Here is a 20,985-nt window from a genome sequence, read left to right on the forward strand (position 1 = left end):
TAGCACTCTCGCCTCTAAATCAGAAGGCTGTGTGTTCAAGTCTCCTGAGACATGAGCGCATAATCCAGGCTGACACTCCAGTGCTGCACTGTCGCAGATCCCGTCTTTCGGATAAGATGTTAAACTGAGGCCCCATCTGCCCTCTCAGGTGAAGGTAAAAGATTCTAGGGCACTATTTTGAAGAAGCGCAGAAGAGTTCTCCCCGGTGTCCTGGCCAATATTTATCCCTCAACCAACACTTAAAAAACAGACTTTCTGATCATTATCACATTGCTGTTTGTGGGACCTTGCTGTGTGCTAATTGGCTGCCGCGTTTCCATACATTACAAACAGTGATCACACTTCAAAAGTACTTCATTGGTTGTAAAGCGCTTGGGAATGAGGTTGTGAAAGGTGCTGTTTGAATGTAAGTCCTCCACTGGAAGGGAAGCGCTGCACCCTTGGGTCGATGGTGCTCCCATGATGGAGTTGGGTCAGGAAGTCTAGATTATTAGAAACATAGAAAATAGGAGCAGAAGTTGGCCATTCGGCCCTTCGAGCCTGCTCCGCCATTCAATATGATCATGGCTGATCCTCTATCTCAATACCATATTCCAGCTCTCTCCCCATACCCCTTGATGCCTTTTGTGTCTAGAAATCTATCCAGCTCCATCTTAAATATATTCAGTGACTTGGCCTCCACAGCCTTCTGTGGTAGAGAATTCCACAGGTTCACCACTCTGAGTGAAGAAATTTCTCCTCATCTCAGTCCTAAATGTCCTACCCCATATCCTGAGACTGTGACCACTCGTTCTGGATCCCCCAGCCAGAGGAAATATCCTCCCTGCATCCAGTCTGTCTAGCCCTGTCCTTCCTAAATATCGAATATGCTTGGTCTTGGTCACCCTGTAACTGTATTATATCATATCCGTTTACATCTATTTGCGCTGTTAATTCGTCTAACTTATTACGAATGCTTCGTGCATTCAGATACAGTGCCTTTAGATCTGTCTTTTTAACATTTTTAGACATCTTAACATTTTTTTGTACTCTGGCCCTATTTGTCTTATTACCACTTTTTCTTACCTGAACCCTATTTGTTAGTGCACTCTTGTTTGTACGCTCTGCCCCTTCCTGATACAATCTGGTTATCCTTACCCCAATCACTTTCCTGCACTGCTTCTTTGTCTTTTTTCTTTAACATTCCAGATTTCTCTCCACTGGGACCCTCCCCGCAATTTTGACCCAGCAATGATGATGCGAGCAGTATAAGTCCAAGTCAGAACAGCGTGTGACTTGGAGAACTGCTGCAGCAGTTGTGTGCTATCCAGCCGGTTCTCCACAGGATAAACTTTTCCTCCAACACCTCTCAATTCATCAATCTTTACCATCGATTACAATTAGTTCAAAATTCAGATCCTAAATCTGACATCTGTATTTAATAAAACTCATCAAAATAAGAAAACTGTAACTTATACACTCACTACATTTTGTCAGGAACCCACTTTACAGTAAATATGTTATGCCACAGAAAGTAGAACATACGTTGGTGACCATAATCCTTCTATATAAAACTACTATAAAGCTAAACACTATGTTATGTCACACAGAGTTCTCTCTCCAGGGTCAGCACTGGGTCTGACTCTCAGAGTGAGGCCAAAGGAGCTTAATCCAGTCTCAGAAAGAGTTGTTACTTCACCTTCACTGCTACCCTCACAAGAGGTATTTCACTAGCACGCTGTACTACCAGTTTCATTTTGGTTATTTTTCGTAGGTTTGTTTTTATTCACCTGTTCAACATGTAGCTGAAAATTGGGTATACACGCAAGAGGATGAGCTATGCGGTCAGTGCAATTAGATCTAAGTGGAGTGGGGAGAGATTGTTGCACTGGGATTGCTTTGATCAACTCTAATGCTCCCATCCCCACCTCACTGTACCAGAGTGAAAGCTCCTGAACCGTTCACTATCAGCTTAACAGAAGGGCAATGCTCTCACCAGTGCTGGTTCATGAACTCCTTCTGTGTAATTGTGAATGTGCAGAGCTTGTTACACAAGGAATCTTCATCCTAGGAGCAAAAAAAATTCCACTCATTGGGTGTGCGATCCAGCTGTAACGTTACTGTCAGTTTACAGTACATTGAATAAAACTGTTGTAGCGTTATTCACCAGCACAATGGCAAACTACTCACTGAATCCTCTGCTTGCGAGTCCTCTTCTTCGACAGCCAGATCTTCAACCCAATCAGAATCAACCTCAATCGCTCTTTCCTCACCATCCACCAGTAGGTGTGTTGATCCCTGCCCGCTGCTCTGTCTCATGGCATTCATGACATCGGCAAGATAGGACATGATGTGGCAGGCACAGTCAAGCATGCCTACATGCTATATGACAGAGAGGGATGTTAAGCTTAGTCAAAAGCAGGGGTAATCTAGCTGCTCCCTGATGCAAGCATATTCCATGCAGCAGTATACACCTTGTTTCCAGATACAGGCACAGCCTATGCTATAGGGCACAGCTTGTATTCCCAACCCTAATACAGACAGTAAAGAAACCAGTAAAAGTTTTTTTTACTGGGGGAAATTCCAGAGAAAGGGACAGGATTCAAAAAATACATTCTCTGCAAAAACAGGAATTATAGATTTAAAAAGACACATCTTGTCACAAATTTCCGAGAGTTCCTCCCCTCCCTGCCCCCAACTCACCTTCCCCTGGGTTACATTTGCTCCCACCTTCTCCAGGACATTCTTCTGGGAAAGATATTTCTTACTGAAAAACAAAGGCATGATAACAATTCACAATCACAGAAATTGAAGATTATGAACTAGAAAGTAAATAAACTCAAACCCCTCCAATAAATTTGACACAACTTCACACATTAATTTTTAGAACACATGCAAAAAACTTAATTAAAATCACTGCAAATACACCTTAGAGTGCACAATTCACCAGAATGCACGCCCTCTTTCCCAGACTAATGGTCTGTAATCACCACCCCCACCCCGCAATTATTATCTCACACTCACCATTTCCCTAACCACTCTACAGCCGCACGGTGAAGCTGCAAGTGTCCTCCTCCCTGCCCAGCACTGGCCAGTGTCGCCATAACAACCATTAGCTCTGGGAAGCCAGTTCCATCACCGTTGGACAACATTTCTGTTGCCATGGGGATAAGAGTGTTGAGTAACACGGTACAGACACCTTCTCCAACTTGGCTAAAGAGATGAGAACAGATTAGCATCAAATCAACCATTAAATATCATCAACCATCAACAGTAACTTTCAAAAGGGAATTGGATAAATACTTAAAGGGGAAACATTTACAGGGCTATGAGGAAAGAGCAGGGGAGTGGGACTAATTGGATAGCTCTTTCAAAGAGCCGGCCCAGACCAAATGGACTACTTCTGTGCTGTAAGATTCTGTGATTCTATGAAGTATGAATCCTATCGCTCAACTTTTAATGTCTGTCATTGAAACAATTTAATGTATGTACAGTGACCAGGGCCCACACTTTACAGAGGAAATCTTTACTGCTCTGCAGGAGATGCTACAGATCAGACATAAATTATACATTGCCCACCATTCACAGTCATCTGGAATTGTGGAAAGAGGCAATGGGACACTAAAAACACTTACGCAAAATGTGTACAGAACACCCCGCTTAATGGGCTAGCATGATGCCCCTGTGCTTGATGGCCATACGCTTCAAGACAACAGGGATCAGTCCATATGAGGCAATGACAGGGAGACAAATGCACATACCAGGTCATGTAACCTTGGGTAGCAACACCCCTCTGAAACTACAACCATGTAGTCAGAAGTGGATACAGACTCTGATTGACCATACCAACAAGGTAAACCAGTTAGTGGCAATCAATATGGGCAAATCACGACGACAGATAAAAAATACTTTGACAAAAGGGTCAGGCCATTTGAGTATGAGATTGGAAATAAAGTTATGTTACAGAAATTCTCCCCGAAACAGCATTCTTTTGATCTTAAATGGACAGGGCCTCACCGTATTGTGGATAAGCTGAACCCAGCCATCTATCTTTTGAATGTTCCATATGGGGTAAAGCGGGAACCAAAGCTGAAGTGGTTGTACATTAACCAGATCAAAACAAATGCAAGGAATCTTACAACACCAGGTTATAGTCCAACAATTATATTTTAAAATTTAAAATAAAATTGTTGGACTATAACCTGGTGTTGTAAGATTCCTTAATTTTGTCCACCCCAGTCCATCACCGGCATCTCCACATCAGATCAAAACAGTCAAGGATTAAAAGATACTATGCTTGGTCTGCTTACAGGTGGAAAATGTGGACTCTTTACGCCGATACTGATACTTCAAGGCGTACATCAAGTAGAGAGTCAAGAATCGGATTGTGCAGCCGTTTTAGGCGATAAATGTACCCAACGTTTGTATTTTGGAACAGAACCACAGGTCATTGGTGGGCATCGACACACCGACATATAAGGAGACAAATAATTGGAATTTTACATTGGGAATTAAGGACAATAGGGACGAAGATGCGGTAACAGATTTCCAGGTGGGATGTGGTATTACATTTGAACAGGTGAAAGAGTGGGAAGTACAGGAGGGGTATGGGCGATGTATGAGATGCCCATCACGAGAACGACAAGGTCCCAGCCTATGGAAATTCCTGAAAAAGAATGGCAAAGTATGGGAACAGGTGCAAGAAGCTTTAAAGGGCCCCATAATCATAGACAGTGAGGAATCCATTCAAATATGTTGGCCCAGATGGTGGAAAAAGCACATGGGACAATATTCATGTCTAGGGACCCCAGCCTGAGGGAAGACAGACCTGTATCTATAAAGCTTGGGGCAAATATGAGTACCCTAAACCAGATGGAAGTGGGGTCCAGCAGATAGAATTTGAAGATGCGGTCCAGGGATGTTTTCACGACAATGGTCAGTTTCAAAGCGTCAGGTTTGTCCTCTATAAGAAAGACAATGACTCAGATCAGGGACAGGGCTCAGCAGAGCATTGCCCCCACTTACAACCGGGATCTAGAAACGGCCTTGTGGTAATCCCCACGCCCAAAGTTGTGTATCATCAAATCATACCAGAGATAGTCCCTGTTATATTAAACTTTACAGACTTAGTCCTACCTAGTTGGTGTCCTCACAAAACGGCTCAGCTGGCACAGAGTGTGATACAACAAATCTTTAGCGAATAGTGGGAAAAGACCACCCTCTCTGTTAGCATTGAAAAGGCCCAAGATGCATTTCACCGGAAAGCTGACAATGACTCTGTCAACCCGGAGTTGAGTCAGAGTCAGAGCCGGCATAAAAGGGGTTTGGTGAATGATGGCCTCACAGGTTTTAATACTACCACCTCGGTAATTAATTCTATGGACTCAGCGACTTTACAAATCCAGCTGAGAGATGTGAGGGAAAGACTAAGAGACATCTTGAGCAGGGAAAATACCGTAGAAAGAGAGGAGTTGAGGGAGGACCAGGTAATGTTGGTACACCTGAAGGATATTGTACATGGCCTTAGAATCACATGCCCATAAAATCAACGACCTTATAAGGGAAGACCGGAACACCTCAGATAATGCTGCTGTTAACGACATCTGTGTCATGTACGGGAATTGGTTGACAGAACAAACACAGAAAAACCTAGAAAGTACCTCCCAATATGGATAACTAACTGACATTTGTCGGGGCTGTCCCGTTATCAGGACGATACAGAACTATGCAAAATTAGGAGTTTGATTAAAGTCTATCCGGTTAAACTGAGTGCCACGAGGTAGGGAATCAAAAATTGTTGGGAATAATAGTGCAAATTTCCAGTCTCATGAATCGAACCAGACCCAATCCCTTGTTTAGAATAGACAATATAGGCGCAGTAAGGAAGGACACCATTAGCCGATTCCTAACAGCACCGCAATGGTTGGTCCAGTTAAAAGAACTAACGTGAGTGGAGCCAAACCTAGAGGAATGCAATAGGGTGGTCTGCCCCTATGATCTGTGCGATCACTCTAAAGAAACATGTGGTTTTGATTGGAATTAAAAAGGCTTAAACTGCACCATGCAAGTGAGAGGGTCATCAGATATAAGAACCTGCACTGTTTACGTATGGGGAGGAAAGTACTGTTTTACCACACTCGAGCATCATTACTACCACAGGCCACAGAGATGTCCAATCAGCCAGGAATGTACTGTTTGACACCTACAGAGACCCTCAGAGCAGGGGGGAAAACCCTCCTGCTAATGGCCATACACGAACAGCAAGTACTGCAAGGAAGGACAGTTTAGATATAAGTTTGGAGGATTATGTTGAGAAATTCGGATATGATATCCCTGCGTTACCCGAGACCTTGACGGCTTTATTACAGCATATTAACAGCTCCCAACATTACTATTACACATTGGAACAGGGAAATGAGGAAGTGGCTAAGGAGATCCCAGGGGTAGGGGACACTACACATTGGTGGGATATAGGGTCAAACATAGTAATCCCTCCCTGGATCAGAACGCTTTCGCACCTGTTGGTAGTGGCCCAGCTATTAGTCCTGATTTGTCTAGTTTCCTATATATGTTATTTGAAACACTTAGTGCACCAGATGAAAGACCAGTTAGGGGGGATAAGAACCCAAGACCTAATAGAAAGGAGCAAAAATGGGAATCTAAAATATATTCACATGAAGTATGAGGGATCGGCATAAATGCCTCAACCTCAAGGTAAGGAATTGTAAGAATTAACAGATATAATTTAGAATAATTATAATCAATAGTAGAAATAGAATGAAATGTACTATGTATCTATAAATGTAAACTGTACTGTGTATTAATATAGCATGAATCATGTAACGTGTATTCAATAAGAAAGGGCTGGTGGGCCGATAAGGATGGATGACTGTTGTTATAGTCAAGTTTGCAATTAAAACTAACAATGCTGATAGCATTGAAGTGACAATTAACAGACTTTGGGAAAAATCACAGGCTTGAGGGAGGATGGGCTGTAATGATCGGGGAGTCAGCCAGGCTTAGGCCTCTCTATTTCGAGCCCTCGCAAGCTAGTGAATAGAAGTTTGTTTATACAAATGGTGTCCTGTGAAGGCTGGCAATGTAACTCTAAGATAAGGTACCGTTAAGTATGTAACAACAAGGCACAGATGGTACCAGGAGTGGCTTGGAATGTAACTTCTAAAGGGTGAGAGACATGATTAATGGTAAGGCTGAGAGATGTGGATGTGATAGTGAACTGCCACATAGACTGAAAAAGGGTACAAGAAAAGACCTAAAAAGCTGAGGAAGGGGCACAAGATTCTGGCGAGGAAGAAGAGAACTCTTCAGTCAACAGAACACAGTGAGAGTGAGAGAGAGAGTGCGCCGCAGTCACCTGGAGAGATACTTCCAAGGTTTCAAGGAACAGACTCTTTGGTAAGTATCACTTTCTTTGTACTAATTGTGATGTGCTTAATAAATCTCTTTTACCTTTAACCATAATACCAGTACCGTGGTGGTCTTGTTGTTGTCACGAACCAGTCCTTGGATTGGATTAAATTATAATCCTGAAAGTAGGGGCTTTAAATCCTACAATTGGCAACCACGAAGGGACTATTTCTGACAACAGCCAAAACCTGGTATTAATGGATATAAGGTAACAGACGCGAGGGTTATCACTTGATCACCGGTAAATCCTTGTGGAGGGTTAACTAACGGATAGTGGCTCTTTAAAGTGCACCAAGATGCCAAACAGGGATCTTTGGAAGGAGTATAGTACCCGGATAGAGAAGTGTAGTGGGACCGATGCAGAGGTCTTGTTATTAGAATGCCTAGGTAAAGGCCCAGAAGTTACGCTGAGGGACGCCGTGGCGCTCATTGAACAGAGAGTTACTAATAAAAAATGGAGGCGGGATAAGGCTATCCGCTTGATCACTTATGCAGCCTCACATTGTGCAGAACAAGATCGAGACATCATCCTGGTACAGGATGACCAGTTAGAATGGCATAAAAAAGAACTTGCTGAGAAGGATAGTCAGATTGACGGTTTAAAATACCAAGCTGCATCAGCAGCTGCAATCATGCAACATCAAAGTGTTAATGCTGTACATGCTGGGTCAGCATTACATCATTTAGAGGAAACACAATGCCAGCTAGAAACTGTAATGAAAGATAATACGCGCCTCACTAAAAACTTAAAGGATGGAAGAGGTGCTTTGCGAGAAGCCCTTCAGCGCCTCTATAAGGAAGCAGACCACCGAGCATGCCAGGATAGAATCCAAAAGCTAGAAAGCAGACTAGGAGTAGAACAAGCTGTGGTAGCGGCTGTTACAGCGGGAGACCCCGGGCAGAATTATAAATGGGATAGCAGGCACTGTCAGTCCCTGTATCCCCGCTCCCATTAACAGAATCTCCTCCACCGTACGTTAAACCAGTGTCGGTCATTCAGACCGAGGGGAAAATGGGAAGTGAGGCTGCAGAAGGCGGAGTGAATGGCCCACCTCCTGATATACAAGGGAATCTAGTCAATTGAGTAACTCGGTCCCGGCTGTATCCGGACCCTGAACCTGCTCTCCCCGCTGGGAATCAGGGACAGGCAGGCCCACCTGTGCAAATGGATGTAGTAGTGTAAAACTGAAATAAAATGAAGGAGTCACCATGTGTAAGGGATAGTAGATAAATAATGCAGAGGTTCAGTAATGTTCTGAAACAGAGGGCTCATAGGTAACCTCGTCAGACACGGGTGAGGTCACTACAGACGCCAGCTAACAAACAATGGGTCAATGGATGAAGTAAGATGTAAACTAATCAAGGAGATGGGACAGGTTGTAGAATAGGATAAACTAGTCATCAGGGCGCAGGAAAAGGGAACAAATGTGTAATCAAGGAGATGGGACAGATTATACGATAGTATAAACCTGGAGGAAAAACCCCAGATAGCAGCGAGAACCTAGGAGCAACACTCGACAGCAGGGACCTGGGGACAGAAACTCTACGTAGAGGTTTGGACAGAGATTGATCACCTCGGACCAAATGGGTAATATCAATATAAGATGTGAGTCTTATATTTTGGAATTGTACTTTAAACTATGAACGGTGTTTGTTAAGCATTTATTAAAGATAAAGCTTTGTACGCGAAATCTGTTGCCGGTGTGTTTGTTCAGCCCAAACTTACATTTGAACCCTAAAAGGAGGTTGCTAACCTATTTGTTCGATCTTTCGAACATCTAGCGAAATCGGAGCAACACCACCTGAAGCAGATAATAACGGACCATCTCCCACCGGGGCACCGTTACTACCACCAGGGATACCTCTCTGGGCGGGTACGATCAAACAATCCTAGCCCTTGGACTTTGCAGGGTTAAAAGCCTGTGTTCAACAGTCGGGACCAGTGACCATGCAGACTTGCACAATCGAATTTAAACAAAGGGTGACTGGTTTCCGGACCTACCACCCTACGTCGGAAAATGCGGATATGAAACCAATCCTGATAACCGCTCTTTCCAGTGAGGTTCGGGCATCCTTACCGTTTACCATCTTCAGGGAAAACTACACCCTAGAAGAAACTATAGGCAGTATACAAGCTGCTTTAGGGGTGAACTCTATGGATTTGCCAGTTAAAATGTCCCAGACTATGCAGAATCCCAGCGAGGTGCCCTGTGCTTTTGTGGACCGACTATATGCCATATATACCATGGCACAGGGAACCCCAAATGCAAATGACCAAGATGGGAAAAATGAGGTTGCGTTTAAAAAAATATTCCTGAATAACATTCATCCATCGCTTCGATCAGCTCTGGGACATACTACTACCCACCGGTCACCATGGGACACCATACTCTAACAAACCACGTCGGCTTAGGAGTATGCAAAAACCCAGATGCAAGTACTACCCGCCAATATGCTTTCCCCAGACAGGCCTGTTAACACAGTAGAAGGTCCACGTCCTACCCCTTCTGCGCCACCGCTCAGACCTAACTGTGTACGCTATAATTGTGGAGGTGCCGGGCACTTCGTGAGAGACTGTCCAGGTGATAAGCGTTTCAGTGCTGGGAGAGATAGAACAGGAGGGCTTTGAGTAAACCAGACACCAAAATCAAATCAAATGACCAAGGGAAACCCAGCCCCGGGCGAATATCGAACCCAGGAGCCACCTAATTCTAAGGCATGGTCAGACACTGTAGATAATAGGATAGAAAAACTGACCAGTATTGTGCAGACCTTAATAACCACTCGCACACATGAGCATCCGGTAGCCCAGATTACAGAGTCACGGCCGGAACCCCCTCCGATGGAGAGAGTGAGGTTCGAGCGGGACAGTCATGGCCGACCCGTGATTTCCGCCTCCTTGCCTGGAGGGGTACGGCAGACAATGTTGATTGACACCGGATCTTCCATAACTATTGTGCACTCCTCCTCCCCCGAAGACCAACCTCACTGGGGGAAAAATTTGTTTCACAGTGACAGGGATTACGGGGTCCCATACCCTTGCCTACCCGAGGGACAGTATTTACATCATGCTAGGAGATTTACCAGTGCGGGTGATAGAACCCATATGTATGCGTATGAATGATGAACGAGGCACCCTTGGGAGCGACACCCTGTGAGCGCAGACTGTTATTTTAGACTACAATCATGGTAGCATGTGGGTAGGATCAGGGGTGGAGGACGTAGTCCAGATTTTGGACATGCCATCAAAAAGGCAGGGCAGCTGGAATTACCGACCCACCGGTTGCCTGAGGTACAGGAATTGATTAACACACATGCTGACGTATTCACTAAAACTAAACACGATTGTGGACAGATGGCTGAGGTAGTGCAAATTAATGGTCCGCCACACTGAGCCTGTAAGCAGTATCCGATTCCAAGGGAGAGTATTCCGTATTTGCGAAGAGTCATTGCCTCACTGGAAGAGCAGGGGGTGATAAAGAAAGGAGCTTTTACTACCAATTCCCCTATATGGCCGGTTAGGAAGCCAAATGAGTCTTGGAGACTCACTATTGAATACAGGATGTTGAATAAGGCTACCCCTCGACAGAGCCCCACGGTTAGCCAATCCCCCTCCCTGTTAACCTCTGTTCCCAGTAAGGCTACAGTTTTCTCGACCTTTGACATCGCAAATGATTTTTGGAGTATTCCAGTGGCTAGGGAGGACCAATATAAATTTGCTTTCACTTTTGAGGGACAGGGCTATACGTTCACTTGCCTGCCACAGTGCTTCCATAATTCGCCTATATTTCATCAGTACATGGCTCAGATAGTACAGGCGTTCTCGAAACCAACGGCCCTTTTGCAACATGTAGATGACCTCCTCCTGACCACGAAGGACATCCAAGAACTTAATTCTTACGTGTACTGGTTTTATGCAGCAGTTCAAGAAGGCGGCTCACCACCACCTTCTCAAGGGCAATTAGAGATGGGCAACAAATGCTGGCCTCACCAGCGATGCCAACATTCCAAGAACGAATAAAAAAAAAAAATCTAGGTAGGTCCCAGCAATCACTTTACCTCCACTCCTCAGTGCGGAGGACTTAAATTCACATTCAGTGCGATTGTTCATAAGCGGTGCAGTCAGATGTTACTGTGAATTAGTGACCGCCGCAAGTTTTTTTGTGATCAGTATCTACACTTCAAGCTACCAGATTGGTTTCAGTCAACAGGCTGAAGGTCTATGCTTCCAGTTGAAAAGGACAATGTTTTCTATTTGCTGACTGGCCACTGAATTGTGCCTCCAAATACAGCTTCAGAATTCACAATCAAGCACTTGGAAATTATATTGAATAATTGCATTATCTGCAATCAGAGCAAGACAGGAATGAAGTATTACATACAGGTACAGAAAGCAGAATAAATTCTAGCACTCTACAGCTCAAGAAATTGTTTTATAAAATAATTACTTATATTTACATAGCATATTTAATGCAATAAAATATTCTAAAGCACTTCAAGAAGGTGGGGGAAAAAAGAGACTGAAAAATTTAAGGAGAATTGTAGTCACTGCAAGATTGAAGAAGTAAGTTTTCATATAATCGTAGAATTTGAGGCTTCTGCCGGAGTAGGAGAGAGATAGCAAGGGATAAGGGCTTAGGTAGAATGTTCCAGAGTGAGGAGCCAAAACAGCTGAAGGCTGTGTTACCAGAAGTGGAGCAGAGAGGTGGGGGACGTAAAGGAGGCCAGAATCAGATCAGTGGATGCTCATACAAGAGCACATGGTTGGATAAGGCAGGAGGGGCAAGGGATTTGTAGGTAAGGACATAGATTTTGAAACTGATGCATAGGTGGTTAGGGAACCAGCATGCACTGAGGTAAGAGAGGACTAGGATGCAGTGTGGGATAGCATGCAGGTGCTGGAGTCTTAGACAAGTTGGAATTTGTGGAGGATAGAATTCAAGAGGCTGCCAAGGAGTGCTGGAGTAATCGAGTCTGAAGTTGATGAAGCCACAGGAAAGCTTTTCAGTGGGTATGTAGTGAGGTACAGAGACAAGAAATGGAAGACAATTATGGCAGGGATATCGGGTTTGAAACTCAATTCTGAGTCAAGCAGGGCTCCAAAGTTGTGCACCATCAGGATTAATCTGAGGGAACAGCCAGAGATGGCAAAGGAATCAAGTGCTAAGGTTCAAAATTTTAGGTGGGAAGCAAACACAATGGTTTTAGTCTTACAAATGTTGAGTTGAAGGAAATACTTGTCATCAGAGACTTGATATCATCTAAACAGTTAAACAGTAGTTGTGGGCAAGGAGTCAAGAATGATGGCAGAGAGGAAAAGCGGGTCTGTCAGCATGAGTCCTTTCCAATATCTGTAACTGGACCATCCCAAGTTTACCCTTTCCTGTAAGTACCTGCATAGATACATTCAGGCATGCCCTTACTGCACCTGTTCCAAGCAAAGGAAAAGTAGCTCAAGCACAGCCTTTGCTCCTGATCCTTTACCTAGGGCTCTGTTTGTAAGTACCTGTTTTCTCGAACGATGCATGCAGTCAGAATCTGCAAAAGTTGCCTGTTCTCTTGTACCACATCCAGCTGGTCAGAATCTTTAGGGGGTGCATGGGTCATTCTGGTTAGCCAGGCATGCAAACGCCCATGTTCAACGCAAGCCAGCTGAGCAAATGAGCCACACAAATGCAGAAGACTTGGGTTTGGGCTCTTCTCCGCTGAAACAGAAAACTAAGTCAGTGCAGCCTGTTGTAACCTATTTCTAAAACTGCTGAGAGATGGCACCTACACTGATTGATCAACATTGCAGGATCAATATTCACCATACTAAACTAAATAATTTTAGTAAGCAAAAACTATGAATAAAAGCTAGAAACATATTTACAACAGCAAAACACCCTCACTTTAATGGAACCTACTTGAATGGAACCTTGAATGGAGGCAGAAAAAAAAAATTACAATATGGTATGCCAGGACAACCTGTACTAACCCACCCTATAGTAATTTACTCCACCCTTCTTGTTAGGTCTACCCCAACAAACTGGTCAGTTTCATAATCATCACTCCCTGTGGAACACCATCCCAGTGCCTTAATTCCCATTTATTTACAAACCTGAAAAATGTCACTCTCATTTCCCCACTTCAAACGGGATAAAGCCAGTGTACAAACTCGCATATTGTCAATGCACTAGGTATGAAGCTGACTGTGCAGAAGGAAAAGGAGAGATTTCATACAGTGGTGCAGCCACTGTGCACACGAATTGGGTAGTTAGCCTCGAGAGGCATTCTAGTTAGTACGAAGGGTTACACCCATTCCCAGATCTGGTAAAGCCACACTGAAATGTAATTGAGGGTTCAACTTTTAACATCTACATTCAAATGCTGCTATCCTCAGAGGGACTATTTTAATAAATTGCAGCCCAGAAATATAAAAAAGACAGAGGCTGATTATTTTGCAAATCATAGCTTTTAGTGGCAGGAATGGAGCGGCAGTACTAAAGGCAGTTCCAGCTCCCTACAGACTTCCCTAGCCCAGTGTAAGAAGTCGAGAGAAACAGGTAGCAGAGGCACGATTCAGAAGACAATAAGTTAAAACACAGTTCATCACGTCCACGCCACGTTCAAATGTTGACAGATATTCTGTTTTGCTGAGTCAGCATTACATCAAACTATTCAACATGCTTTCTTCTTCAGTCTTGGTTTTAGCAACACATTTCCAAAGTGTGCTACTTCTCATCCTGCACTGGCCATGTGGTTCCCAGCTATCAACAGAATTCAAACCAAGAGCCCAAAAATGTGAGGAGTGCCCTAACATTCTTATACCAGTATTTTCAGCTTCATAGCATGCATTATAATCAACTTTAACATTAACAGCTGAACAAACTGAATATGCCACTCACCAAGCTGGAAGAGTTTTGTGAAAAACTTCAGTACTCTGTTACAGAATTTAGCTGAAAGGTTCTCATTGGCGGTGGCCATCATAATCTGCACCAGTTCCCCACTGTAAGCAAGAAAGGAAAACGGAAGCTAAAATACAGTTAGGAAACCAACTCAGTAGCCACAGGATGGGGCACCTGACATTCCTAAACAGAAAGAATAGATATGTGCAGCTAACCAAAGGGACAAGAATTCCACCCAAACATGTAACATTTCTAAAAGTTTTTTCAGACTCTTAAATATTAAGGCTACATAAATATAACTTATTTAAAAGCAATACTGGATCCCCAATGGTGCTGCCTTTCTACAGGTCAAGGAATGGGCCCAATGCTGCTTGGAACATGGAAAAGACTAAAGGAAAAGTGGGGCAGGGAGAAAAAGCATTTATCATGAACAATTGGTAGCTTATGGCGTGATTGGGATCCATCATCTTGGGACGTGCTCAGGCCTCGTCTATTTGTGCCAAGTATTGTTTTACTGAAAAATGTACATAGAAAAGCAGCAGTCACTGTGTGCTGTTATAGTTCTGTGGCCACTGGAATCACTTTGCACTTCCATACACAGAACAAACACTTGCATCATCACATGCAGCAAACAAAAACATAGAAGAGGTGGATGGATAACCATGATACAGCCAAAATAAGCAGGATGAGGCAATAAACACCAGTCGTGAAAAAAAAAGGGTCCACTGAAAGGGACATGGACTTCAAAAAAATTAACCAGAGTGGAACTTTGATTAAGTCCAACAATCCTCTCATTCCCAGTGTCCAATTTGTATCATATCTACTTCACACTCAGCTCACAGCACGCTCCTCCTACCGTTCGGAGAAGAACTCCTCCATGGCTTTGCGCGCCTGGCTGCTCTCCAGCTGTTTCTCCAGGTACTGCAAGCACTCTTCCAAGATAGATTCATCCAGGCCACTGTGGGGACAGACAGGGAAAAGCAGTTCTTCATAATTCTTAATGCACACTAGCATTTTCAGATGAACTAGCCCTAAATTTTTGAAGGAACTTATATTTCCTAAAGCTCAGTGTCTTGGGCGGAAACAGACAACGTTTTAAAATACATGCCTTTAAAATGTAAAATTCTTCCTAATCCAGACAATTTACTCAAATGTCCGTCACCAAATGACAAAATTCACCAGTCACATATATGGAGTAGCCCAATACTGATATATAAGACCCAAACACCACATCCAGCATTGCTGAATATTCTCATCTAAAACCAGTAAATCTTACATTATGTGGTTGATTAGGATATTTCTGTACAAAACCCAAGCTACAGAAACAAGTTCCATTCCATCCAGCATGAGTCCCTTCCCCTGTGCACTCAAGATATGAAATACTGGAGACCACCAGACAAGACATGGACTACACTGGTCACGCCAGCTTCAATGGGATCTGAGATCTTGACTCACGACACTACTTAAATCGTGACCTGTACATTGTAACTGCTCAGTGACTAGGACGGTGCCTAGTGAACCATTTATTCCCAATTCAGTAGAATCTGTTTATTGTAATCCTGTGGTACAAGACTCAAATCCTGGTTTCCAACAATTGCACTAATTGGGACCAGGAACGAGGGGAGTGTTGTACAAGTCAACTGTGCTGGATTCCTGTGATGCCCTGTCGGGCTGCTCACTCCCAACTAATTTGAACAACTGATTAATCAGTTGTGTAGTGCTAAAGCAGGTATTAAGTATAGAGTGGGATATTCCTAACTTAAAACATATAGTGAAGAACAAAGAACTTGTACTTATATAGTGCCTTTCATATCTTCAGGATGACTCAAAGCATTTCACATTCAAATAATTACTTTTGAAATGTTATTTCGGCAAACATGGCAACCAATACATGTTCAACCAGGTCCCACAAATAGCAAATGAGACAAATGATTGTCACTCTGTTTTTTGGCATTGATTAATTGAACACGATGAATGTTGGCCAGGACATCAGGAGAACTCCCTGCTCTTCTTCAAATAATGTGAAAGGATATTTAGAAACAAGCATTTGGGGCTTTGGTGTAACGTCTTATCGGAAAGATGGCACTCAGCAGTGCAGCGCTCTCTCAGTACTGCAATGAAGTGTAAACCTAGATTATGAATCATAGAATCATAGAATCATAGAAGTTACAACATGGAAACAGCCCCTTCGGCCCAACATGTCCATGTCGCCCAGTTTATACCACTAAGCTAGTCCCAATTGCCTGCACTTGGCCCATATCCCTCGATACCCATCTTCCCCATGTAACTGTCCAAATGCTTTTTAAAAGACAAAATTGTACCCGCCTCTACTACTGCCTCTGGCAGCTCGTTCCAGACACTCACCACCCTTTGAGTGAAAAAATTGCCCCTCTGGATCCTTTTGTATCTCTCCCCTCTCACCTTAAATCTGTGCCCCCTCGTTATAGACTCCCCTACCTTTGGGAAAAGATTTTGACTATCGACCTTATCTATGCCCCTCATTATTTTATAGACTTCTATAAGATCACCCCTTAACCTCCTACTCTCCAGGGAATAAAGTCCCAGTCTGTCTAACCTCTCCCTGTAAGTCAAACCATCAAGTCCCGGTAGCATCCTAGTAAATCTTTTCTGCACTCTTTCTAGTTTAATAATATCCTTTCTATAATAGGGTGACCAGAACTGTACACAGTACTCCAAGTGTGGCCTCACCAATGCCCTGTACAACTTCAACAAGACATCCCAACTCCTGCATTCAATGTTCTGACCAATGAAACCAAGCATGCTGAATGCCTTCTTCACCACCCTATCCACCTGTGACTCCACTTTCAAGGAGCTATGAATCTGTACTCCTAGATCTCTTTGTTCTATAACTCTCCCCAACGCCCTACCATTAACGGAGTAGGTCCTGGCCCGATTCGATCTACCAAAATGCATCACCTCACATTTATCTAAATTAAACTCCATCTGCCATTCATCGGCCCACTGGCCCAATTTATCAAGATCCCGTTGCAATCCTAGATAACCTTCTTCACTGTCCACAATGCCACCAATCTTGGTGTCATCTGCAAACTTACTAACCATGCTTCCTAAATTCTCATCCAAATCATTAATATAAATAACAAATAACAGCGGACCCAGCACCGATCCCTGAGGCACACCGCTGGACACAGGCATCCAGTTTGAAAAACAACCCTCGACAACCACCCTCTGTCTTCTGTCGTCAAGCCAATTTTGTATCCAATTGGCTACCTCACCTTGGATCCCATGAGATTTAACCTTATGTAACAACCTACCATGCGGTACCTTGTCAAATGCTTTGCTGAAGTCCATGTAGACCACGTCTACTGCACAGCCCTCATCTATCTTCTTGGTTACCCCTTCAGAAAACTCAATCAAATTCGTGAGACATGATTTTCCTCTCACAAAACCATGCTGACTGTTCCTAATTAGTCCCTGCCTCTCCAAATGCCTGTAGATTCTGTCCCTCAGAATACCCTCTAACAACTTACCCACTACAGATGTCAGGCTCACTGGTCTGTAGTTCCCAGGCTTTTCCCTGCCGCCCTTCTTAAACAAAGGCACAACATTTGCTACCCTCCAATCTTCAGGCACCTCACCTGTAGCGGTGGATGATTCAAATATCTCTGCTAGGGGACCTGCAATTTCCTCCCTAACCTCCCATAACGTCCTGGGATACATTTCATCAGGTCCCGGAGATTTATCTACCTTGATGCGCGTTAAGACTTCCAGCACCTCCCTCTCTGTAATATGTACACTCCTCAAGACATCACTATTTATTTCCCCAAGTTCCCTAACATCCATGCCTTTCTCAACCGTAAATACCGATGTGAAATATTCATTTAGGATCTCACCCATCTCTTGTAGTTCCGCACATAGATGACCTTGTTGATCCTTAAGAGGCCCTACTCTCTCCCTAGTTACCCTTTTGCCCTTTATGTATTTGTAGAAGCTCTTTGGATTCACCTTTGCCTGATCTGCCAAAGCAATCTCATATCCCCTTTTTGCCCTCCTGATTTCTCTCTTAACTCTACTCCGGCAATCTCTATACTCTTCAAGGGATCCACTTGATCCCAGCTGCCTATGCATGTCATATGCCTCCTTCTTATTTTTGACTCGTGCCTCAATCTCCCGAGTCATCCAAGGTTCCCTACTTCTACCAGCCTTGCCCTTCACTTTATAAGGAATGTGCTTACCCTGAACCCTGGTTAACACACTTTTGAAAGCCTCCCACTTACCAGACGTCCCTTTGCCTGCCAACAGACTCTCCCAATCAACTTCTGAAAGTTCCTGTCTAAACTTGCAAGGGGTTTGAACCCACAATCTTCTGACTGTTCTACCAACAGCCAATCAGACATCGTTCCAGATTGCTTATTTGTTTAGTTGGTTAAATTACCGATTAGCACTGAGCAAACATGCACTCCCAACGATTTCAGCAAATTGCCTATAAAACTCAGTTGATTTACTATGTTAGGATGAACATATTTTATACAAGTGTTTTATGTTTATAATTTCCTATTTTATATCACCTAATGGCTTCATCATTACACAGATTAGCTGCATTATACATGGGGAATCAGCTATTATGATTATCCAGTTATAGTGGTCACTTGGGCAACTAGCTAAGTTAATTATAATCGGAATCTATTGTCCTATAAATTCAGAACATTTCTTATTTTACAAAATCCAAAAGCTTATCTGGCAGACCTTTACTAATTTGAATCTTTAGTTACCTGTTGGGGTCAGAATGATTGGCAATTATATTATAGCAGCTCGTGATGAGTCGCTCGTAGATTCGGGCAAGAAATTCGTCGGATTCCGCAGGTCCGAGGATCCGTTCCAATGACGTGGAGCTGATTTCAGACACGCTTTCTGTGCTGGTCTCCAAGAGCAATGGCAGCAGTGTGTGAATGACCTGTGGAGGGTTCAGTTCATCAGGACACCACCTAGAATGAGATTAGGACAGAAAATTCATGATACATGCACTTAATGGAGAGAAGTAATTCAACTACATGAAAATGGGAGCTGTGTGAGAAGACAACAAGAGTCAAATGTATGAATAACAACGGAAGAAAAAATGACAGCATAAGAAATGGAGCAGAGGCCGAATTCACACACGAGCTCAAGGTAGACGACTGGAAAACTTAACAACTCAGCATTCCTAAAGTGAATAATATTAAGATAGAGACACATTAATGATAGTGAAGGCTTTCAGGCGTGGGACTGGGAAATCTCGGATCGAATAGAGTCACGATTGAAAAATCACTAACTGACTTACACAATGAGGTCGCCGGTGAGCCTGACCAATGACAGGAGAATATGCTTCAGGCATGCAGCCAGTGGCAGACTCTGATTGGACAGTGTGCCCAGGTGCGCGGCCTGGATTGCACTGATGTAGCTCTCTGCAGGAATGGTGTCATTTGCAAATGCATTTCGCTACAAGGAACACAAAACAGTTAAGGACAGGGTTTAAACTCCTGCAAAACATTCAGATTATTCCTAACCTGCAAGGAATAGTCTCGAAGTGACGATCATTGGGAACAAATTTATTTTTTTGAAAAATTCCATAATAGAACATGACTGTAATGGTTTGCCCAAGCTCTACCACTTTCCATTATGCATTAGCCACGGGTACCAATGAGTGCAAGCCAACAGAAACCATTGCTGGTGCGCCCAGGATAGGAAAAGACCATCAAGCCTGCCCCATAAACAATGCAACCATGTACCTTTTTATATACCCCTTAATCAATCTCCTGATGGTGGCAAATAAACATAGTAAAAACCTGCAAGCAATATAGGGGGAAATTCCTCTCCAATTCCATTTTCTAAAGTAAATAGCCCAAACAGAACCTATCCTGGTAATAAATAGCACCTACAGTTAGGTATCATAGAATTGAATGGAAATTACAACACAGAAACAGGCCATTCGACCCAACCAATCCGTGTTGGTGTTTATCCTCCACGGGAGCAGTAATCCTAGTCCTACATGCCTGCCCTGTTGCCAGATCCCTTTATTTCCCTTTCTTTCAACCACTTATCTAACCTATTCTTAAATGTTGACATGGTCTCTGCTTCAATCACTGACTCTCATAGTGCAACCCAAGTCTTTGTGTAAAAAAATTTCTCCTGAATCTCTTCCATTTAATATTATATATATATATATCCCATCGTTCTAGATCCCTCAACCGCTGGAAACAGTTTGTGACAATCTACCTTGTCCCATCCTGTCATAATTTTAAACACCGCTATCAAATCACCCCATAATCTCCTATCTTCTAATGAAAACAGCCCCAATTTTTCACATTTTTCTTTGTATTTGTTTCTCCCTCATACCAGGCAGCTGTAACCTCTCCATTCTCAATATTTTTCCTAAATCCCTTACATTCTTCAACTATACGTCATCAAACAAGTTTTACTTATCTAAACACTCCATGAAGCATATGCCAACATTTTGCTTCCAATACTTCAATCATTAGTATAAAAATGCTAAAGAATTCCTAGTATGGCTCAATTGATTTTCCTAAAGTAAACTGTCTTGTTTCCTGTACCCACCCTGCTCATTCCTTACTCTACTGTGCTGAAGACCTTTCTATCAACTGATGTAACTTTTCACTGTGGGTTCCACTTTTTTTTTTCTTTATTTTCTCTATAATTTAAGCCCTCATAATACAAA

General features: G+C 43.2%; 1 protein-coding gene across 2 annotated transcripts in view; it reads right to left on the reverse strand.

Moving 5' to 3' along the window:
- ubr4 (ubiquitin protein ligase E3 component n-recognin 4) overlaps positions 1-20,985 on the reverse strand; it is a 266,230-nt gene that overhangs the window by 173,251 nt on the left and 71,994 nt on the right. For both annotated transcript variants that reach the window (XM_067970130.1, XM_067970129.1), the window contains exons 28-36: positions 19,591-19,748; positions 19,046-19,258; positions 15,151-15,252; positions 14,295-14,395; positions 12,914-13,112; positions 3,004-3,192; positions 2,683-2,746; positions 2,170-2,361; positions 1,976-2,046 (exon numbers count right to left, since the gene is read on the reverse strand). In XM_067970130.1, the coding sequence (XP_067826231.1) occupies positions 1,976-2,046; positions 2,170-2,361; positions 2,683-2,746; positions 3,004-3,192; positions 12,914-13,112; positions 14,295-14,395; positions 15,151-15,252; positions 19,046-19,258; positions 19,591-19,748 (1,289 nt within the window). The remainder of the gene's footprint in view (positions 1-1,975; positions 2,047-2,169; positions 2,362-2,682; positions 2,747-3,003; positions 3,193-12,913; positions 13,113-14,294; positions 14,396-15,150; positions 15,253-19,045; positions 19,259-19,590; positions 19,749-20,985) is intronic.

The sequence above is a fragment of the Heptranchias perlo genome, chromosome 32 (genome assembly GCF_035084215.1).
Source record: "Heptranchias perlo isolate sHepPer1 chromosome 32, sHepPer1.hap1, whole genome shotgun sequence".
Taxonomy (NCBI): Eukaryota; Metazoa; Chordata; class Chondrichthyes; order Hexanchiformes; family Hexanchidae; genus Heptranchias; species Heptranchias perlo.